We start from the raw sequence: 17486 nt of genomic DNA, 5'->3' as shown, positions 1-17486 counted from the left end.
CAGGATGAGAAGGTACAGTTGATACATTGAGTCATCCATCAGTTACTGTTGTGTTTTTATTTTTGTTTTATTTTTTTTTCTACCTAATCTGTCCCTCGTGTCACAAGCCTTTATGGCCAAGCAGCTAAGCTAAAGCCGTTGTGACAGGAGCAAGCAGGTTCTCCTGGGTTTGTTTCCACAGTGCAGCCCTTTGTCGTGACGTCTGAAACGAAGCGTTTCGGCTTCTGACACAGACGTCCGCTGTAACTAAAGTATCATGAAGCTCCGCTGTAACTAAAGTCACAGATCATGAAGCAGCTTTTTAGATCCCTTCTTTTCCTAAAATAGAAACCAAAATCCAGCTCGCACCGGAAGCATCAAGTCGACTCTCTCAGCTCGACTTATTGCTTTTTTTTCACCTCTCTCATCCTTTTGTGTGTGAGGATGCTTTTTGTTATCTCTGGTCTTCACCTACCATGGCTTTGTGGTCTGCTTAGTGATCAGGTCACAGCAGTCTCTGCTAAACTTCTCTAAATATGAGCTGCACTGCAAAAAGGGAACTAAAAGTAAGTCAAATATTCTTAAAATATGTATATTTTTTTCCTTAATTTGAGCAGCTAAATAAGACTATTTGCCAATGGAATGAGAATGTCTACCCCTAAAATAAGATAGTTAGACATCCTGCACTTAAAATGAGAACAATTCATTTCCATCATCTGATTTCAAGTGCAAAAATCTTATTCCATTGGCAAATAGTTTGATTTACCAACTCAAATCAATGGAAAATACACTAATTTCAAGAGGATTTTACCTACTTTTAGTTTCCTTTTTGCAGTGTGTATATATGTTCTGAAGCCAAGCGACTCAGCCTGCTGAATATTGTGGACGAGCATTAAAGCGTCGCTTCATTAATAAAAAGAAACATGTGCGCGCTCTGTGAGATTGGCTCTCAGGTTGTTACCGTAACGATGAGGACGATTGGCCGCTTTGGCTCCACATGCAGCTCGAAGCGCGCTGTCGTTCCTCCCGTTTGGCGGCTTCACCCACCGTCTCCTCCTCTGTCTCGCCTCTCTTCCAGGAGACCATGACGGAGCCGTCGGTGTTCGCTCAGGACGTGAACAAGCTGAAGGACGCAGACGAGCTGAGGCAAGCTTACGTCGGCCTCAAGGACACCAACAGGTACGCCGGCTCTCCGGGAAAGCTCGCCTCTTCATCAAGGTGTTGTGTTCTGTTGTGAAAGCCACGTGTGTGTGTGTGTGTGTGCGGCTGTATGTCCTGCCAGATCTCCCAGGTCAGTGGGCCCGGCGCTGGAAGTCGGGGATCTCCTGAGTAGGCTGAGGTAACCGAGGGGAGGTGGCTCCCGCATCACTGATCCCAGCATGTCTGATGGGGGTTAAAAAAGCTGCCAGTGAGCGACGCCGCTGAGGCAGAGCGTCACATGGCGTATTTCCCTCCCCCTGCAGCATGAGGTTTAGCATAGCAGCTCCTGCTTCAGTTTGGGTCTAACAGAACAAAGGCATGTACTGTTTCTCTGGATTTTGGTGGAAGCCGTGGAGTTAAAGGTGCGCGCGGGTAAAAGTGGCTAATCAATGGGAGCTGGGTGTCTGTTTGTGGCTGAAGGCGAAGTTTCTCTTCTCTCAGATTGTTTTCAGTGAGTTTTAAAGCTCTGCAGCTTCGACAGGCGTCTCCGTATTTACGGTCCAGAATGGGTCTAACACGCGCATGGTTGAGATGCTGGAGAGACGACCTGTAGTTCTGACTAACGCTGACTGTAGTGTTGATATTTTGTAGGAACAAGCTTTTCAACTAGATTTCCTTTTTCTGTTTTTCCTGCTGAAACGCTTCTGCGCTGTAAACATTTTAAGGAAGTTTGCAAAATGAAACGTACAATTGTAGTCTATCAAGTTTTCTTTTTGAAGTGTAAAACATGTGATCCATCATCTTTTTCCTCCCTGTCCAGTCATTAGATCTGCAGTTCGCTCATTTCAGTCGTGAGCACAGAACAAGAAAAAAAAACACAGCTCTCGGTTTATATTTACATCTATCAGTTATAGCCCTCATGACAAATTTCTGTTAAGTGTTAAGTCCTTTAAGAGGCCTCAATTCTGGGGGATAAATCAATTTAATCGATGAATTAGAATTTACTAATTTTCAAGATAACATTTTTTAGAGAATCAGGATTTTATTTTTCCTTGAAAGGAGTAGCAGCAATGCTAAATATATGTTTAGGAAAATATATTGTAAAGAGGAAACATTTTTTACCGTCATTTCATTTACTTGTTATTTTTATAATAGTAGTACCACTAGCCATTGTGTCACTAGTCGCTCATTTTTTCTTCAAAGTAGGCTGACAGGGGAGGGGGGAAGACATGCAATAAAGGACCTCAGGCTGGAATCGAACCCTGGTCAGCCGTGTTGAGGACTAAGGTCATACATGGGTCATGCTTTCTGCCCCTGCGCCATCAGAACACACCCTTATTTATTTTAAGTCACCGTAGTTTGAAGTGCAGTGAAGCCTGTTCATAGCTTATTGTGTAATCCCACCAGCAGCAAACATTTAGTTGTATTTTCATTCCTTACAACGGCAGCGCCGCCATCTTGTTTTCCAAGCATGTTTCACAGCTTGGATTTAGTCGCACTTTAAATTCAGGTCAACTCCCAGACGAAACGCTTGACATAAACGCAAGTTTGTAAAATAATTTCTTTCATTTCTTTTTGTGAAACGAAAAGGTGGGGAAAGAAGTCGATTAATCGGATTGGGTATAATAATTTCTATAACATATCGCCCAGCCCTACCATGGACCTTTGCTGCATGTCCGCCCTCTCTCTCTCAACATTTCCTGTCAGCCTATTGATAAATAAAGGCCACTAGTGCCATAAAAATAAAAACTTACCACAACTAGAGAGAATTGTGTTACTGGGTAATGTAGAAATGACGGCCGACTCCGGATGTCCATTGATGTTTGAAAGTAAAAGAGAAAACGCTGCTGTTCGCAGTGGAGAGGAGAGATCCTCCTGAAGGCCTAAACATGTTTGAAAATGAGCAGCAGAAAAGGCGTCCACAGCCCGGAGTGAGATATCATCTGTTTACATGAAGGCGTCCTTTCATGCCTCTGTGTGGTTAAAAAGTGGAGACATGTTTACAGTGTCGAAAGATGTCTTATCTTCAACTTTTTATACTTTTAAGTCTATTCAGTGTAGAAAACACATCAGCAGATTTCTAAATGTGAGTGAAAATTGTCATTTTTGTTATCCATTGGTGAGGCTGGACAGGGTTTAGGTGCAGTGAAGACAAAAAAAGCAGCCTTTTAACTGGGAGAGGTGACGAGGAGAAGCTTCCTTACAAGTTTTACAGGGCAGCGCTGCCTTTGCCGTTCTGTTTCTCTCATCCCTCTCCTCCTTTTGTTGCTCCTGGCTTTCTTTGATCGCTCTGCCAGGAAATTACAGATGCAGCTGTCCAGTGCTGCAGAGGTTCAGATTAAAGCGGTGATAGCAGGAGACGAATAATTCAGTGATGAAAAAGAATCATAAGGACTAAATCTGAGCCAAACATACGTTAATCGGACATTTCTAATGATGTCCTGCCCTGCGCATTCTTATAAAGCTAAATTTGTACGTATTCCTCTGTTACAGTATTAATCCAGGGTAGAAATGTGCTGTAGGGCAGTGTACAGACAGCTCAGTATAGATAATATAGTGTCCTTCATTGTTTTTGCTGCTGTCAGCTGTTCCTGGTCTGTCCCTCCCTCTTGACGTGGTTCATGTCCCCCTGTGCTGTGTGTTGGTCAGATCTGCTGCTCCAGACCTCCACAAGCTGAACGAGGACGGGGAGCTGTGGCTGGTCAATCAGGGCTTAAAGGAGACCGTCAGGTGGAGCTGAGGCTCAAACACACAGGCGGCTTCAGAGCATGATGTGTTTGAGTGTGGGCCTCTGGGTTTCTGCGCTGCATCTTCTCTCTGTGTTTCAGTCTGCTTTGACTTACCTGTGGAAATGTTTCACTCACCACTGTTTCTCGGACACAGCACTCCAGAGGGTGTTTCCTGTCAGAGGAGATGTCAGCAGCATGTGGAGTGATTTATTGAAAGCTTTGGTTGGTTATTCTGCTACTAATCCATGCTGCAGTGTGGAAGCTGTACACTGCAAAAAACGGATCTATAAAAAGTCAAATGTTCTTAAGATTTGTGTTTTTGTCCTTGATCTGAGCAGGTAAATGGTATTATATGCCAATGGAATGAGTATTTAACCCCTAAAATAAGATCATTAGACATCCTGCACTTGATGGAGATGAGTTGATCCTATTTTAAGGGCAAAAATCTTATTCCATTGGCAGATCATCTTATTTACCTGCTGAAATCAAGGTCAGATACACTCATTTTAAGAAAATTTTACTCATTTTTAGTTCAGTTTTTGTGATGTAGGCCTTTGAGTCAATGTTGGACGTTTTATGCTTTTATTCTGCAGGTACTTCTCCAAAGATTTGAATAAGTTCATTCTTTTTCTTACTAATCTTCCTCTTGCAAACAGCCCATATGGGGCTCAGGTCAGGCCAAGCAACAGCAGTAGCACCATTGGACATCAAGCAACGTGGATTCTGTGCCTCTCCTCTCTTCCTCCACACTCTGGGGCCTTGATTTCCAAATGAAAAGCTGCATTTGCACACTTTGCATTGTCTTTGTACTGAATTGTGCTATATAAATAAATTTGCCTTGCCTTGCCTTGCCTTGCCATTTATTTACCTTCATCTGAAAACAGGACTTTGGACCATTGAGCAACAGTGCAGATCTTTGTCTCCTGAGCCAAGATCAGATGCTTCTGACATTCTCTGAGTCAGGAAGAATTAATGTGTAGGACTCATCTGTGAGTGGTGGCTCTTCAGCCCTCAGTCCACTTCTTGAGCAGCTCCCCCATCTTCTTGAATGGATTTCCCCTGACCATCCTCTCCATGCTGGGATCTCCCTGTTGCTGGTGCCCCTTAACTTATCACACTTCTTCCTTCCACTCAACTTACAGTGAATATGCTTGGGTACAGCATGCTGTGAAAAAACAGCTTCTTCAGCTTATGGAGGGTGCCGGTGTTCTGGACATCTGTCCTGTCAGCAGTTTTCCTCGTGTTTCTGTGACCTACTGACCCAGACTGAGTGTCCGTTTAGAGGCTCAGGAAACCTTTGAAGGTGTTTTGAGTTAAATCATCATTGAGTTTACAATAACGATTTAACTTTCTCAGACTCTGAATGTTGCCGTTTGATTATCTGTCTGCCACAATCAACAAACTTACAATAATAAGGCGTGAAATATTTCATTCGGTGTTTAATGAATCTACATATGAGTTTGTCTGTCTAAAAAGAGTGAGGAAACAAAACTTTTTCACAATATTCAACTTTTTGGACACGTACCTGCAGACCTTGTTCTGGTTGAGATGCCAGATCGTGTGGAGAGGACAATATGTGACCCAGGCTTGTTGGTCTCTAACTTTTAATTTTCAACTCCTCACTCCATAAACGATGTTTCACAGAGAATTTCCACCGAGCAATAATCCAGGCTTGCAGTAAAGGTTTCAGTGGAGTTTGATTCACGCTGTGATGCTGCAGAGACGTGGTCCTGCAGCAGGGCCGATCCCTGACCTGTCCTGCTCATGCATGTTCTCGTGCACAGCAGACTCTGCAGCCCTGCTAAGAATCTCCTCTTAGTGTCCGGATGCAAAAATAGGCAAAGACAACATTGTCGCTTAGTAGTGAATTTTATTATTTTTTTAATAAGTCTCTTTAGATGTTGAGTGGAGTGCAGCTGTTGCATGTTAGACTATCTGCTCAGTTAAAACTCAGACCTCTGTCCGCTTCACCTACCTTTTCTCTGAGTGCATCCAGAGGACGAACACATCCTGCTGAGATGAGCCGTCCACGTCTCTGCACAGCATGCTGCTACCGGCCTGCATCAGCGCGCTCTGAACAAACTCCCGTTTTTACCCCTCTCTTTTCCCAACATAACGCTCTTCCTCCCTCCCTCCTCCTCCTCAGGTTGCTGGAGCAGCAGCTCCAGACCCAGCGGCGAACCTACGACAGCGAGGTGGAGTCGCTGCGCGGCGAGCTGCAGAACGTGAAGGAGGAGAACAACCGGCAGCAGCAGCTGCTGGCCCAGAACCTCCAGCTGCCTCCGGAGGCGCGGATCGAGGCCAGCCTGCAGCACGAGATCACGCGGCTCACCAACGAGAACCTGGTACGCTCCAACACGCCCATTCACAAGCGCACGCAGGAGGAGCGATTCCAACATAATGTCCTCTCTGCAATGAGACGTTTTACTGGGGAAAAAACAGATATAGAGACAGAAGAGCTGGCAGCTTGGTTTCATCAACTAATGGCTCTTTAGAAAATAAACCTTTAAAGCCATTTTGCTGTTTACTTTAGACTCAGTGTTCCTGTCCGTGAAAACATGGACAGGAAAAGGTCCAGTCTTCTGAGAGTTGGACTCCATCTATCAGATGATGAGGGTGGTCCTAGAAGACAGGTGACCCCCTTATGAAGTAAAAACATTTGGCTCTAGTTATTCCCTTCCAGTTACAACCAGAAATAGATAAATGGGACTGTCCAACTCACCTTGCCTTTACCGCGCCATGCTATAATGTGTCGTGACTTTGATTTTGGGCCACGCTTAAAGAAGCGAGTGACCGTGTGGACGTTATCACCTGACAGGAACTGATGGCCGACGACCCCACGGCATCCAGAGAGGCTCGAGTCATCATATTACGGCGGATGGTTGTATGTAGAGTCTGCGTGTGCTGGCCTGCATGCTAGTCTGTGTGTGTGTGTGTGTGTGTGTGTGTGTGTGTGTGTGAGAGCATTAACTGAGACGGGTGTCTTCTGAGCGAACACGCTACCTTGGCTCTAACTCACAGCGAAGAAGCTCTGCACACTTTTCTCCTCCATAACAGCTAGAAAGTCCTCACCGCCTTTCTTCTCCTCCGAAGCAATAATCAGCACCGCAGCTCTAACTCTGACCCGCTCTGCGTTCGCTTTCGGGTTTCTTTCTCTCTTGTGAGCCACTAGAGGGTGACGTTTGCTAAGTGCTGGGGTTCAGTCCAAAAAACGGGCCTCACGGTTCCCTCCTCTTGTTTTTAGGATCTGATGGAGCAGCTGGAGAAGCAGGACAGAACCATCCGCAAGCTCAAGAAGCAGCTGAAGGTTTATTCCAAGAGGATCGGCGAGATGGGGGGTACGGGACGTTGAGACTGTAACGAAAATGCACCGTTTGACACTACAAGTACCTGAGAGCTAGAATTAACATTAAAACAGGCCTTCAGCTCTGAATGGTCATAATTATTTAGCTTAGGAGTAGCAGCAGCACCTTCACGATGTGTGGGAGAGATTATTCACCACAAAATGTACTTTCACTGATTTCTACCAAAGACGGAATGATCAGAGCTGACGCTTCTGTCTTTAGTGTCCTGTATTACTGATTAGCAGCCTTAGCTCATCAGTAGCTAAGGCTGCTCATCGTCAGTGTGACGTGGGTTGTGATCGATCATGGTCACCTTGGTGCATCTTCAGACTGTACACATAATGTTTGGTGCTGCAGATATTAATCTAACTGTGTTATAAACTCTGTTTCCTAGCGGGTCAGACCGAGGGACAGACGTCTCCTGGACAGATGGTGGAGGAGCCCATCCACCCGGTCAACATCCCGCGCAGGGAGAAAGACTTCCAGGGAATGTTGGAGTACAAGAAGGAGGATGAAATGAAGCTGGTTAAGAATCTCATTCTGGGTACGGACAGACATTTTCTCTCAGCTTCAGTTCTTAGTTTTCCTGGATTCTGGTTCTGCTCCTCAAACTTCCCAGGCTCTGGTTTTTATGTGGATATTTCTCAAAAGCTGTAATGACTTTTAAAATGGGACAAAGTTGATAATGACCGGTTCGTTCACAGTTTATCTTCTTTGGCCTTTCCAGAGCTGAAACCTCGCGGCGTAGCGGTGAATCTGATCCCAGGTCTGCCAGCCTACATCCTGTTCATGTGTCTGAGACACGCGGACTACGTCAACGACGACCAGAAGGTCCGGACGCTGCTCACATCCACCATCAACAGCATCAAGAAGATCCTCAAGGTGCGTCGGTGTCACGGGAGCCCTAAAGCGGAGGCGGGTGAGAAGGAAAGGGCTTGTTAGCCGGCGTGCACCGAGACTGATACGCTTCTTCTTCTTCTCCTAGAAACGAGGCGATGACTTTGAGACGGTGTCGTTCTGGCTGGCCAACACCTGCCGCTTCCTGCACTGTCTGAAGCAGTACAGCGGAGACGAGGTGACTCCAAGACTCCAACGCATACCAGCCGCCGCGTTGTCAAACACGCCTCATCCTCCCCGGCAGAACCAGCGCTCCATAAGAGTCTGGCTCTGCTGCCAGCAGGACAACAGCTGAGCCCAAAATTATTCATACCCCTTTAAAAGGATTTTCATTCAACCAAAGAGTTTGTTTCTTAGAGAAGATAAGAAAACAATGTAGAAAGACAGTGAGGAAAAAATGACCTTTTATTTACATTTATTATAGAAAAGCATAGGTTGTAAATGATCAAAAATCAATGAAAAGGTTTCCTTGCAGTCGAGCGCTTTTTAATGTGCTTAGGGTTAGGTTTCCACCGGTACTTTGAAGATTTATCCTTGGGGATGAGGCCAAGAATGGAGAGCCTTTTGCCATCACCCTAATCTGCAGCTCCCTCCACTGGGCCATTTAACGTCTAGTCAGGAGGAACATGAAGTTACTGGATTACTTTAGGCAGAAATCATTCCAGGGATGGCAAGGTTTTGTGTGGACCGTATAAACAAATAAAATGAACCTATTCACGGTGCACCTTTTCCATCAGATGATAAAGATTCCTGATAATAAAGATTTTCACATGTGTTTCTGCTGGGATTTCTGGGTGGATTTCCTGTTGGTCCCATTTATTCATGATCTGAGCCAATCAATGGGACATTGGGTAATGCAGTCCCTTGACAGGTGTGCCTCATCTTCAGACCATTTTTTTTTTTTTTTATAAAACCTAATATGTAACCAGAACATTTTAGTAAAAATTAGCTCCATCTACTCTCCTCCCCAGGGGTTTCTGTAGTAAAACCTTTCTTTCACAGGGCTTTTATATGCTAAAATCTGTGCATCATTGTGTCCCTTTTGTCTGGTTTTATTCTCCTTCAACGATTTGACTCTTTACCGATAGAAATAATCACGTAAACATTCCATTAATTCATTGCTGATTTTTCCCATCAAAACCACACTAACATCGGGAATGCAGGACATAATCATAGAGATACGAAAAGCATCAGCGCTCCTTTTAGTCTGAAATTCAGGAACAGCTTTAGCGCCGTGTTCACATATTGAAATCGAAATTGCGAATGTTTACCAAAGCGGGCTTTTGTCTCCATATTTCCAAAGCGTCTGGTGTAGAAAGGTTGCTGCTTTTGTTCTCTTTTTGAAGGCAGATGTTTCTGTTTCTTTGCCCCAGGCCTTTATGAAGAGCAACTCATCGAGGCAGAACGAGCACTGCCTGTCCAACTTCGACCTGGCCGAGTACAGACAGGTGATCAGCGACCTGGCCATCCAGATCTACCAGCAGCTGGTCAAATGCATGGAGAACATCCTCCAGCCAATGATAGGTGTGTAGGGGCACGTCTGCTTGTGTGCTCACTCTGACATACACTTACATTTCATCCTTGTTATGACACGGTTGTAGAGACGTTATTTTTTTTTTAAACTTTTCCTTTACACCTCTCAGTAATCCCCTACTTTATGCTGGTCTATCACGCAACATCCAACTTAAACACGCTGACTTTGGCAGGTGTGATGTGACAAAGTGTGCAGAAGCTCAATGGTGTAAACACTGTATGTGCGCGTGTTTCCCTGCAGTATCGGGGATGCTGGAGCACGAGACCATCCAAGGCGTGTCCGGAGTGAAGCCCACAGGTCTCCGTAAGCGTACGTCCAGTATCGCCGACGAGGGCACCTACACCCTGGACTCCATCCTGCGGCAGCTGAGCGCCTTCCACTCCACCATGTGCCAGCACGGCACCGACCCCGAGCTCATCAAGCAGGTGGTGAAGCAGCTGTTCTACATCATCGGCGCCGTCACCCTCAACAACCTGCTGCTGCGCAAGGACATGTGCTCCTGGAGCAAAGGCATGCAGATCAGGTAGGAGGCGTTCGCTGCACGGTTGGCTTTCTTTCCCTGTAGGAGCTGAGGTAACGGTGCGTGTGTGCAGGTACAATGTGAGCCAGCTGGAGGAGTGGCTGAGGGACAAGGGTCTGATGAACTGCGGAGCCAAGGAGACCCTGGAGCCTCTGATCCAGGCCGCCCAGCTGCTGCAGGTGAAGAAGAAGACGGACGAAGACGCCGACGCCATCTGCTCCATGTGTCACGCCCTCACCACTGCTCAGGTAAACTCTCAGCCACCGCTTCGAGAATATGAAAGTCCTGAAATAAATCCCATTCCTTGACGGGTTTTTGGTACGGCGTGTCTCTTTCAGATCGTAAAGGTCCTGAACCTCTACACTCCAGTCAATGAGTTTGAGGAGAGAGTGTCAGTCGCTTTCATACGAACCATACAGGTAATTCATTTAGGCGTGTCATATAACTGTTATGGTCTGGTAAGACAAAAGGATTCAGACTTCTGCTGTTTGTACAGGCTGTACTGCTATTTTCGTATTTACCCTTAAAACTGTCAGGCATCCAGAGCCCACCACTGGTTTTGATCAAATCCAACTTTGGTGAAGGCCCGGTTCTGAGTCAGTCATGAAGTCAGAGGCAGCTACCACTTCAGGTCTATTCAGCCAGTAGTAACGTTCCTTTTTCAGAAGTTATTTATCTATGATGCACACTGTAAATAGTGTGGGTAGTTAAAAGTATATGAGGTGTGGTTCTGTTAAAACCTTGGTGTATTCATTAGTGTAAATCCTGATGAGTTGGTCCTGACGGCTGAAAGTAACAGCTGGTTTAAGTGGCACCAAGTTTAAAGCAGACTTTTTACCATCCTAAAATAACTCCGGTATCAAAAGCATCATGGCGGTTACTTTATGAACCTTTAAACAGTCATCGTGTTTGCATTAAGTGGATGTTTACAGAGTTGAACATGTTAAGCATTTCCTGCGAGAGTATCTGGCTTTAAAGGTAAAATTATGTAAAAAGAAAAATATCGTCACCATTTTAAATGAACACCATTTTATTAAAGGCCGTCCTTGTCACCTCCATTTCCCAAGTGAATAATCATAGCTCCGGTGGAAGTAACCACCCAATGCAAACATACTGGTTACTGTATTTATTATTTTCCCAGAGTAAACCAAAGCCTGGGGCTTTTAAGTTTGACGTGTTTCCATTTGTTTGGGACTATTTATGTAAAACAGCCCAATGACGTGTGGGAAAGTTGTGAAGAAAACTGCAGTACCACTCCGATCCAATGGGTGGCGGCATGAAGGCAGCATAGGTCAAACAGACAAAGGCAGACTGAGAAGCTGTATCTGTATCCTGCCACTCATGCGGACTCCAGAGAAACAAGGGGGGTGGTGTGGTGACAAAACGGAGAGGGGAGCTGCGAATGCTCCAAAGTTTGTCTGATGAAGTTAAAATTCAGAGCTTTATGGGTTTTTTTCTAAGCCAGAACGAAGAGGATTTTTAAGTATAATACCAGGGACTTTTGATCGCAGGGAAATTATTTTCCCCGGGTATAGGATATACACACTGCACAGGTCCAGGTCCTCCTCCACCTTCTGGACCTCGGAAAGAGGAAAACAGGCAGCCTGCTTTGTTCTGCGAGCACAGACTGTGGTTCCATCAGCAGCCTGAGCACTCTTAAGAGACAAAACCTTTAGTGCATGTAAAATGAGAGGGAGCCTCACTAAATCTGAGAGATCTGAATTAAATACAGCATGCATATCTGCGTCTACAAATCTGAGGTGTCCTTGATCCTTTCTTTTTTTTCTTCAGACATGGTTCATGGTTTGTAAATAGTAAAAGAGTTCACCGTCCATCTGTGAGTGTCCACCGGGGGGGAAAGATCTGAATTGGCTGGTCACACTACCATTAAAAAGACGCATATGGGTTGCATATGGGCAAAAAGAATGCGTTTAGGTTGCCTTTGACTACTATGTGAACATAGCCTAAGACAGTTTTTCAGAAACTTGTGTGTCAACGTTTGTTGTTTTTTTTATCAGCCGGTGGGGATAGCAGGAGGGTTCCTCCTTGTTTCGCTTCATTCCCGAAACCGCCTCCACATACAGTAATAAAGCTGTTTCTGACTCTCTTTTCTCCTCTTTCAGACTCGCTTGCGAGACCGCTGTGAGAGCCCTCAGCTGTTAATGGACACCAAAATGATATATCCAGTCACCTTTCCGTTCAACCCGTCCTCCCTTGCCCTGGAAACCATCCAGATCCCCACCTCTCTGAACCTGAGCTTCCTCACCAGAGTCTAAGCTGAACCCAATCCCTGCTGCGACCGCCGCCTACCGGCCCATGAAAGAATATGAATATGTTAATAAAGCACTTGAAAACAATGTGGACGAACACAATCTGAACAAACATTTTCTGTCTAAACGCTGACATGCACGCACATCTGTGTCACTTTCTAGATAAGTATTGCCCTTTCTCACTCAAAAACAGGCAAACTCACACACTACTCGCCCCATAGGCTCCCATTAAATGCTTGTATAAAATCCTGCCGCTTAAAGAAGCCATAGGACCCAGTCAATCATCAGCATAGCTATTGTTCATGTCTGAATCACAAGAGCAAAGGAGGCAAAGATCTCACACCAGGAGTAAGTTAAGCAAGTTGTCATCTATTGGGACGTGTTGATGCAAAAATCCTTGTATTCACCATCTGAGCACAGTCAAGCCAAGTCAAAACTCATTGTCTGTACTATATTATTTATACACAAAGATATCTATATGAAAATAAATAATATGTATATCCTGTATTTAATTTATTGAACTTATGTTGCCAACCTCCCTTTTCAAGATTATTCTCATTGCCATTTTAGAAAAAGAAAAGGATAAAGGCCATCAGGACAAGTTAAACAGCTTCGCTTTAGCTGCACTGATATACGATATTTATATTAAGTATATTATATCATACAGGCACAGATTATGATTCGCTATGTCTTAAACTTAAATGTTTTAATGTGTGTTTCTGGCAGAGTAGAGCAGGTTTAAGAGAAGAGAGCTTATAAAGACTTAATCTCTGCTCGGGGCTTTAGCCTACCAAGAGCTCTACTGTTTACAGCTTTGACCAGAGCCAAGAAAATGAACCCGGAACATTTAATCTACGGAGGGCCCAATGTGCCACAAAGTTAGAAATAAATACTTATTTGCTTATGTCATTATTAAAGCTGCAACATCTTATAAATGAATCAGATAATTATTTATGTTGGTAAAAAATAATTAGCATATTATAATTAAATACTTAAAGGCAAACTATCTTCCTTTAAATAATTACATTTGACAAATAATTAAGAATTCAGTTTAAAGTTCTGTATTTAATTAGAATTGTAATGGTAATCCTGCCCAGTGAATATAATTCAGACCAGTTACCTTTCCCAGAGCAGTGTTGGCTCCGCCCACTGGCTTAGGAGGGGGGTGGGTGAGACATTCACAACATTACACATGGAATAGTGAAATAATTATACATGCTTCTCATACAAAGTAAACATTTGTTATCAATGGCATGTTTCATGTGTCATATGTTAAAATTATTGTTGAGTGATTTATTTATTGAATTGTCACTTTTGGGCCTCCATTGATCATCCACAAACACTGCAGTGAAAGCACAGATCTGTTCGTACAACCATACACCTAGTTTATTTTTCTTCTTAAGTTGTTTTGGTCAGGCAAATGTTTCCGTTATCTTTGTGTGCTTATTTATTTCATTTTCACAATTTTTACGATTGTTTGTATTGTAAAGCCATGTCTTACTAAGCAAAATGAACAGAAGTGATTTTTTTTTTTTTTTTTTTTTGTAAGTTGGTTTTGCAGAAATTGCCAGAGATCTGTTCAACATTACGTTTTTCTCTGCTTCATCCCCACTTTTGCCTTCCTGTTTTTGTGACACAACATGGGCATTTGCTACTAAAACACGCCAATTAAGTTGATCGGTCTCATTTTAACTGCTGGCTCAGTGCTTATCTGATAGGTTTGTCTTATTTTAGTCGCTGTACAGATTTTTGAACATATCTGGTTCTTTAGCAAAGGGTTGTAGAAACCATGATGCATGAAGTGCTGCTGCTTCATTCACGTAACCTGCATGGATCTGGGTTTACAGACATCACCAGCTTGAGAAATTAGCCTGCATGTTACTTTAAGTGAAGAGTGGAGTCCACTTGTTTGGAAACATCTAGGAGACCTGCCCATGTTGTGACAAAGACTCTTCTGTCTTCCTCAACTCTCTTATCTGCCTCCTGCTTTGCACTTTCAGCTTATCCTGTTGTGCTGTTAGTATTTACAATGAGCCATGTTTGCCTCTACTCCTTTGATCATTGTTTTACCAAAAACCTTATGCTTGATAAAATCCTGGTTATGTTAGAACTGGACTTCAGAGTCGGACACAAAACGAAGCAGAGAAATCTCCGTAACCCAGAGGAGTTATAAAGCGTCTTATTGAACATCTGGTCATGGATTAAAGAGAGAGTGGGAGGTTTAGAGATGCACCAGGCAAATGGTACTTTTTTGTTTTGGATTTAAAACTTTTAAACAGCCAAAACTTTTTTTCTCCTCTTTTATGAGATATAATCCTTAGAAGATTTAAAACATCCCAATGCGTAAAAAAAAAATTGGCCTGGAATAGCCCGATCGGTGCATCCGCAGTGACGTTTTTCTGCGCAGCACGTTGAAAACGTCCACCTGCTCTCACTGGGACCACGTTTTTATCATTCAGCCTTTTGTTTGTCTGAATTTGTTTGCTGTGTAACAAGTATGGCTTGTGCCAAGAGAACATATCTGCTGGTTCTGTTTCAAAGGACAGTAACGGAGGAGTTAATCCACCATTTGAATGTTCATGTTCAACAAGTGTACCATGATTTTAGCTGCACATTGTAGAAGAAGCCTTATCTGACTTACTCATCATGTGAATGACTGCAGGATTTCCGTGTTCTCCCGCTGTTAAACGAGTAGAAGTTTTAAAAATGTGATCTTACTGTTTCGATGATGCATCTCCTTGTCCTGCAGCTGGTGTAAGACGGGTTGTTCTGTTTATCCCTCTGCCAGAACGCTGCACAGGGACGCTGATAAATAATCGATGAGTACGGACTGTAAAACTGAACCCAAGCCCAGACTCACCGCACTGTGAGGCCCTTTGGTTTAGTTGAGCAGAGAAAACGCCGTCATGGCTTTGTTCTCCGTTCTCACACATGAGCAGAAAGCTGCTTGTATGATACGACCCAGACATTATAAATGCTCATTGTTCTCATCAGCACTAGAGTTAATTGTGCCGTTTTAAACGTTGTTTATACACAAAACAAAAGTGAAATGTTCTGAGCCCAGATGTGGTGGTACTGGCGCAAACATGCTGAATCCGGTACCGGATACGTTTCCCCCTCCAAACCCATGTGTACATTTGACAAACTGGACTGTTTGTAGTTTCTGGTAGCTGTGCTTTGTGAATGTGTTCACCGTTAGGAAACTTGGAATAAACATTCAACTCTGTAAGTAAAATAAAAGATTTCAGCACTGTCAGGTGGTCCGGCTGCTTTTTAGTTGAGTCCTGAAGTTTTATTGCAAAATGAAGGTAAAACTAAAAAATCCACATTTAGAATAATGCTTTTAACAGGTATTTGATCCTATGGTAATGTGTTTTTCCGTTAAATTATTTAATACAGAGCTGTTATATTGCCTTTAAACCAATAAGCCCAAAGAAATGAGGCAGGGAATACCAGCAGGGCCTCGTTTCAGAAAGAAAGGGTCAACCTACCCTGAGTAGAAAGACACCCTGGGTAGACCTACTCCACTCTGTCACACTCAGGGTCTGCAGTTTCAGAAGAGTTGGTGTTAATTAGGTGACTTTACTCTGCTTCCAATTAAGCAACGATAACGAGATTCACTATGGCAACAGCAGGAAATAAGTCTTGAAGTGCGCCTTTTTCACGACAATGGATTTAGACGTTGACGGCATATGGAGAGTATCAGCACATATTTAGCGAAAGAAGAAATACTGTTGCTGCTGATCAAAGAGCGAGAGTCTCCATTCAGAGTACAGTATTCAACGTCAATGGGGAAAAAGTGATAAATGATATATTGTAATAATGATTGTATTGTCTTAACTGTATTCTGAGGCCTCAACGATGAAAAATATAACCACTTTTATGGTCTAAATGATGAAAAGGTCAGTCGTCCCCACTGCCTGCCTGCTCAATAGTGGTTGGACTCCGCACAGATCTACAGGAAGAGCTACCTGCTGTGTGGAGGAAAATTTTCTCTTCTCTGGTAAGATTTTTATTTTATTAAGCCAGAAACATTTACAATAAACTTGAGCAAAATCATTGGGGCGGCCACTCTGATGGAATTTCATTTAATCCCAAAAAGGTTTTACACTAAATAGTTTATTTGCAAAGCATTCTTCTACTGATTTGTAAACGCATCAAATCAATCAAACTTTGAACCTCTACAAAAAATATATATAAGATAAATGGGGGAGTGGTGGCCTAGTGGTTAGAGCACAGAGCTTCGGTCCCAGAGGTTCTAAGTTCAACTCCCACAGCCTGTACTCTGGGTCCCTGAGCAAGACCCTTAATCCCTGGTTGCTCCCCAGGCGCCATACAGTGGCAGCCCACTGCTCCCCAAGGGGATGGGTTAAGATGCAGAAGTGAATTTCTCCATTGTGAGATCAATAAAGTTCATTTATTTTATTTATTTATTTTTTTTTTAAATAAATTGGCTGCTGGTAAATGTGCACTTCATCATTCTGTTTAAATCAATTAACATAAATGCATTAAATGCATGGCTTAGCCTGTAAAATCATAGCAGGGAGCAAAGAAAGTTTAACAAAGTAAAGTTTTAGGTTACTGATTAAAATAAATCCTGTAATTAATAGTTTATTATCATAGAAGTTGAGGCCTAATATAAAGCGAGATCTTTTTCCCTCTGCGATGAATTCAGCTGTGTGTGTGTGTGTGTGTGTGTGTGTGTGTGTGTGTGTGTGTGTGTGTGTGTGTGTGTCCCAGAATAGCTGCTCTCCTCTGCAGCTCTGAGAAGGATCAGGCTGGACTAGATTATCAGCGTCTTATCTCCTGTACAGCGTGCCCACTAACTACAAACACAAACAGCCACCCTGTCATGAACACAGCGTTGATTCAATAAAAACTTAATGATCCTGAGGTGTTTTTTTTTTTTGTTTTTGATGAGGCATCTTTCTGTTTTCCACAGGCGCGTCAGTGATCCTCTGCAGCCATGTGTGACCAGACGTTCATGGCGGCCACTTTTGGCCCGTGTGACAACTGCAGCAAGGCGAGTCCTCTGATGAACATCTACATTAAGACCGAGGCCATCAACTACTG

At 43.6% G+C, this 17486-nt stretch overlaps 1 protein-coding gene across 11 annotated transcripts in view; it reads left to right on the top strand.

Moving 5' to 3' along the window:
- Positions 1-15666, top strand: part of myo5aa (myosin VAa) — a 66088-nt gene extending 50422 nt beyond the window's left edge. For 3 of the 11 annotated variants that reach the window (XM_021309668.2, XM_021309666.2, XM_021309667.2), the window contains 15 exons: positions 4-12; positions 1058-1158; positions 1262-1318; positions 3769-3849; positions 5995-6193; positions 6667-6732; positions 7093-7186; positions 7587-7736; positions 7920-8074; positions 8178-8267; positions 9463-9613; positions 9864-10146; positions 10217-10391; positions 10482-10562; positions 12267-15666. In XM_021309668.2, coding sequence (XP_021165343.2) covers positions 4-12; positions 1058-1158; positions 1262-1318; positions 3769-3849; positions 5995-6193; positions 6667-6732; positions 7093-7186; positions 7587-7736; positions 7920-8074; positions 8178-8267; positions 9463-9613; positions 9864-10146; positions 10217-10391; positions 10482-10562; positions 12267-12419 — 1845 coding nt within the window. In that variant the 3' untranslated portion in view covers positions 12420-15666. The remainder of the gene's footprint in view (positions 1-3; positions 13-1057; positions 1159-1261; positions 1319-3768; positions 3850-5994; positions 6194-6666; positions 6733-7092; positions 7187-7586; positions 7737-7919; positions 8075-8177; positions 8268-9462; positions 9614-9863; positions 10147-10216; positions 10392-10481; positions 10563-12266) is intronic. The other 8 variants (XM_021309678.2, XM_021309672.2, XM_021309676.2 and 5 more) reach the window with 6 other exon arrangements.
- The last annotated feature ends 1820 nt before the right edge of the window (positions 15667-17486 follow it).

This window comes from Fundulus heteroclitus, chromosome 4 (genome assembly GCF_011125445.2).
Source record: "Fundulus heteroclitus isolate FHET01 chromosome 4, MU-UCD_Fhet_4.1, whole genome shotgun sequence".
Lineage (NCBI taxonomy): Eukaryota > Metazoa > Chordata > Actinopteri > Cyprinodontiformes > Fundulidae > Fundulus > Fundulus heteroclitus.
This window is presented reverse-complemented; position numbering and strand designations above follow the sequence as displayed.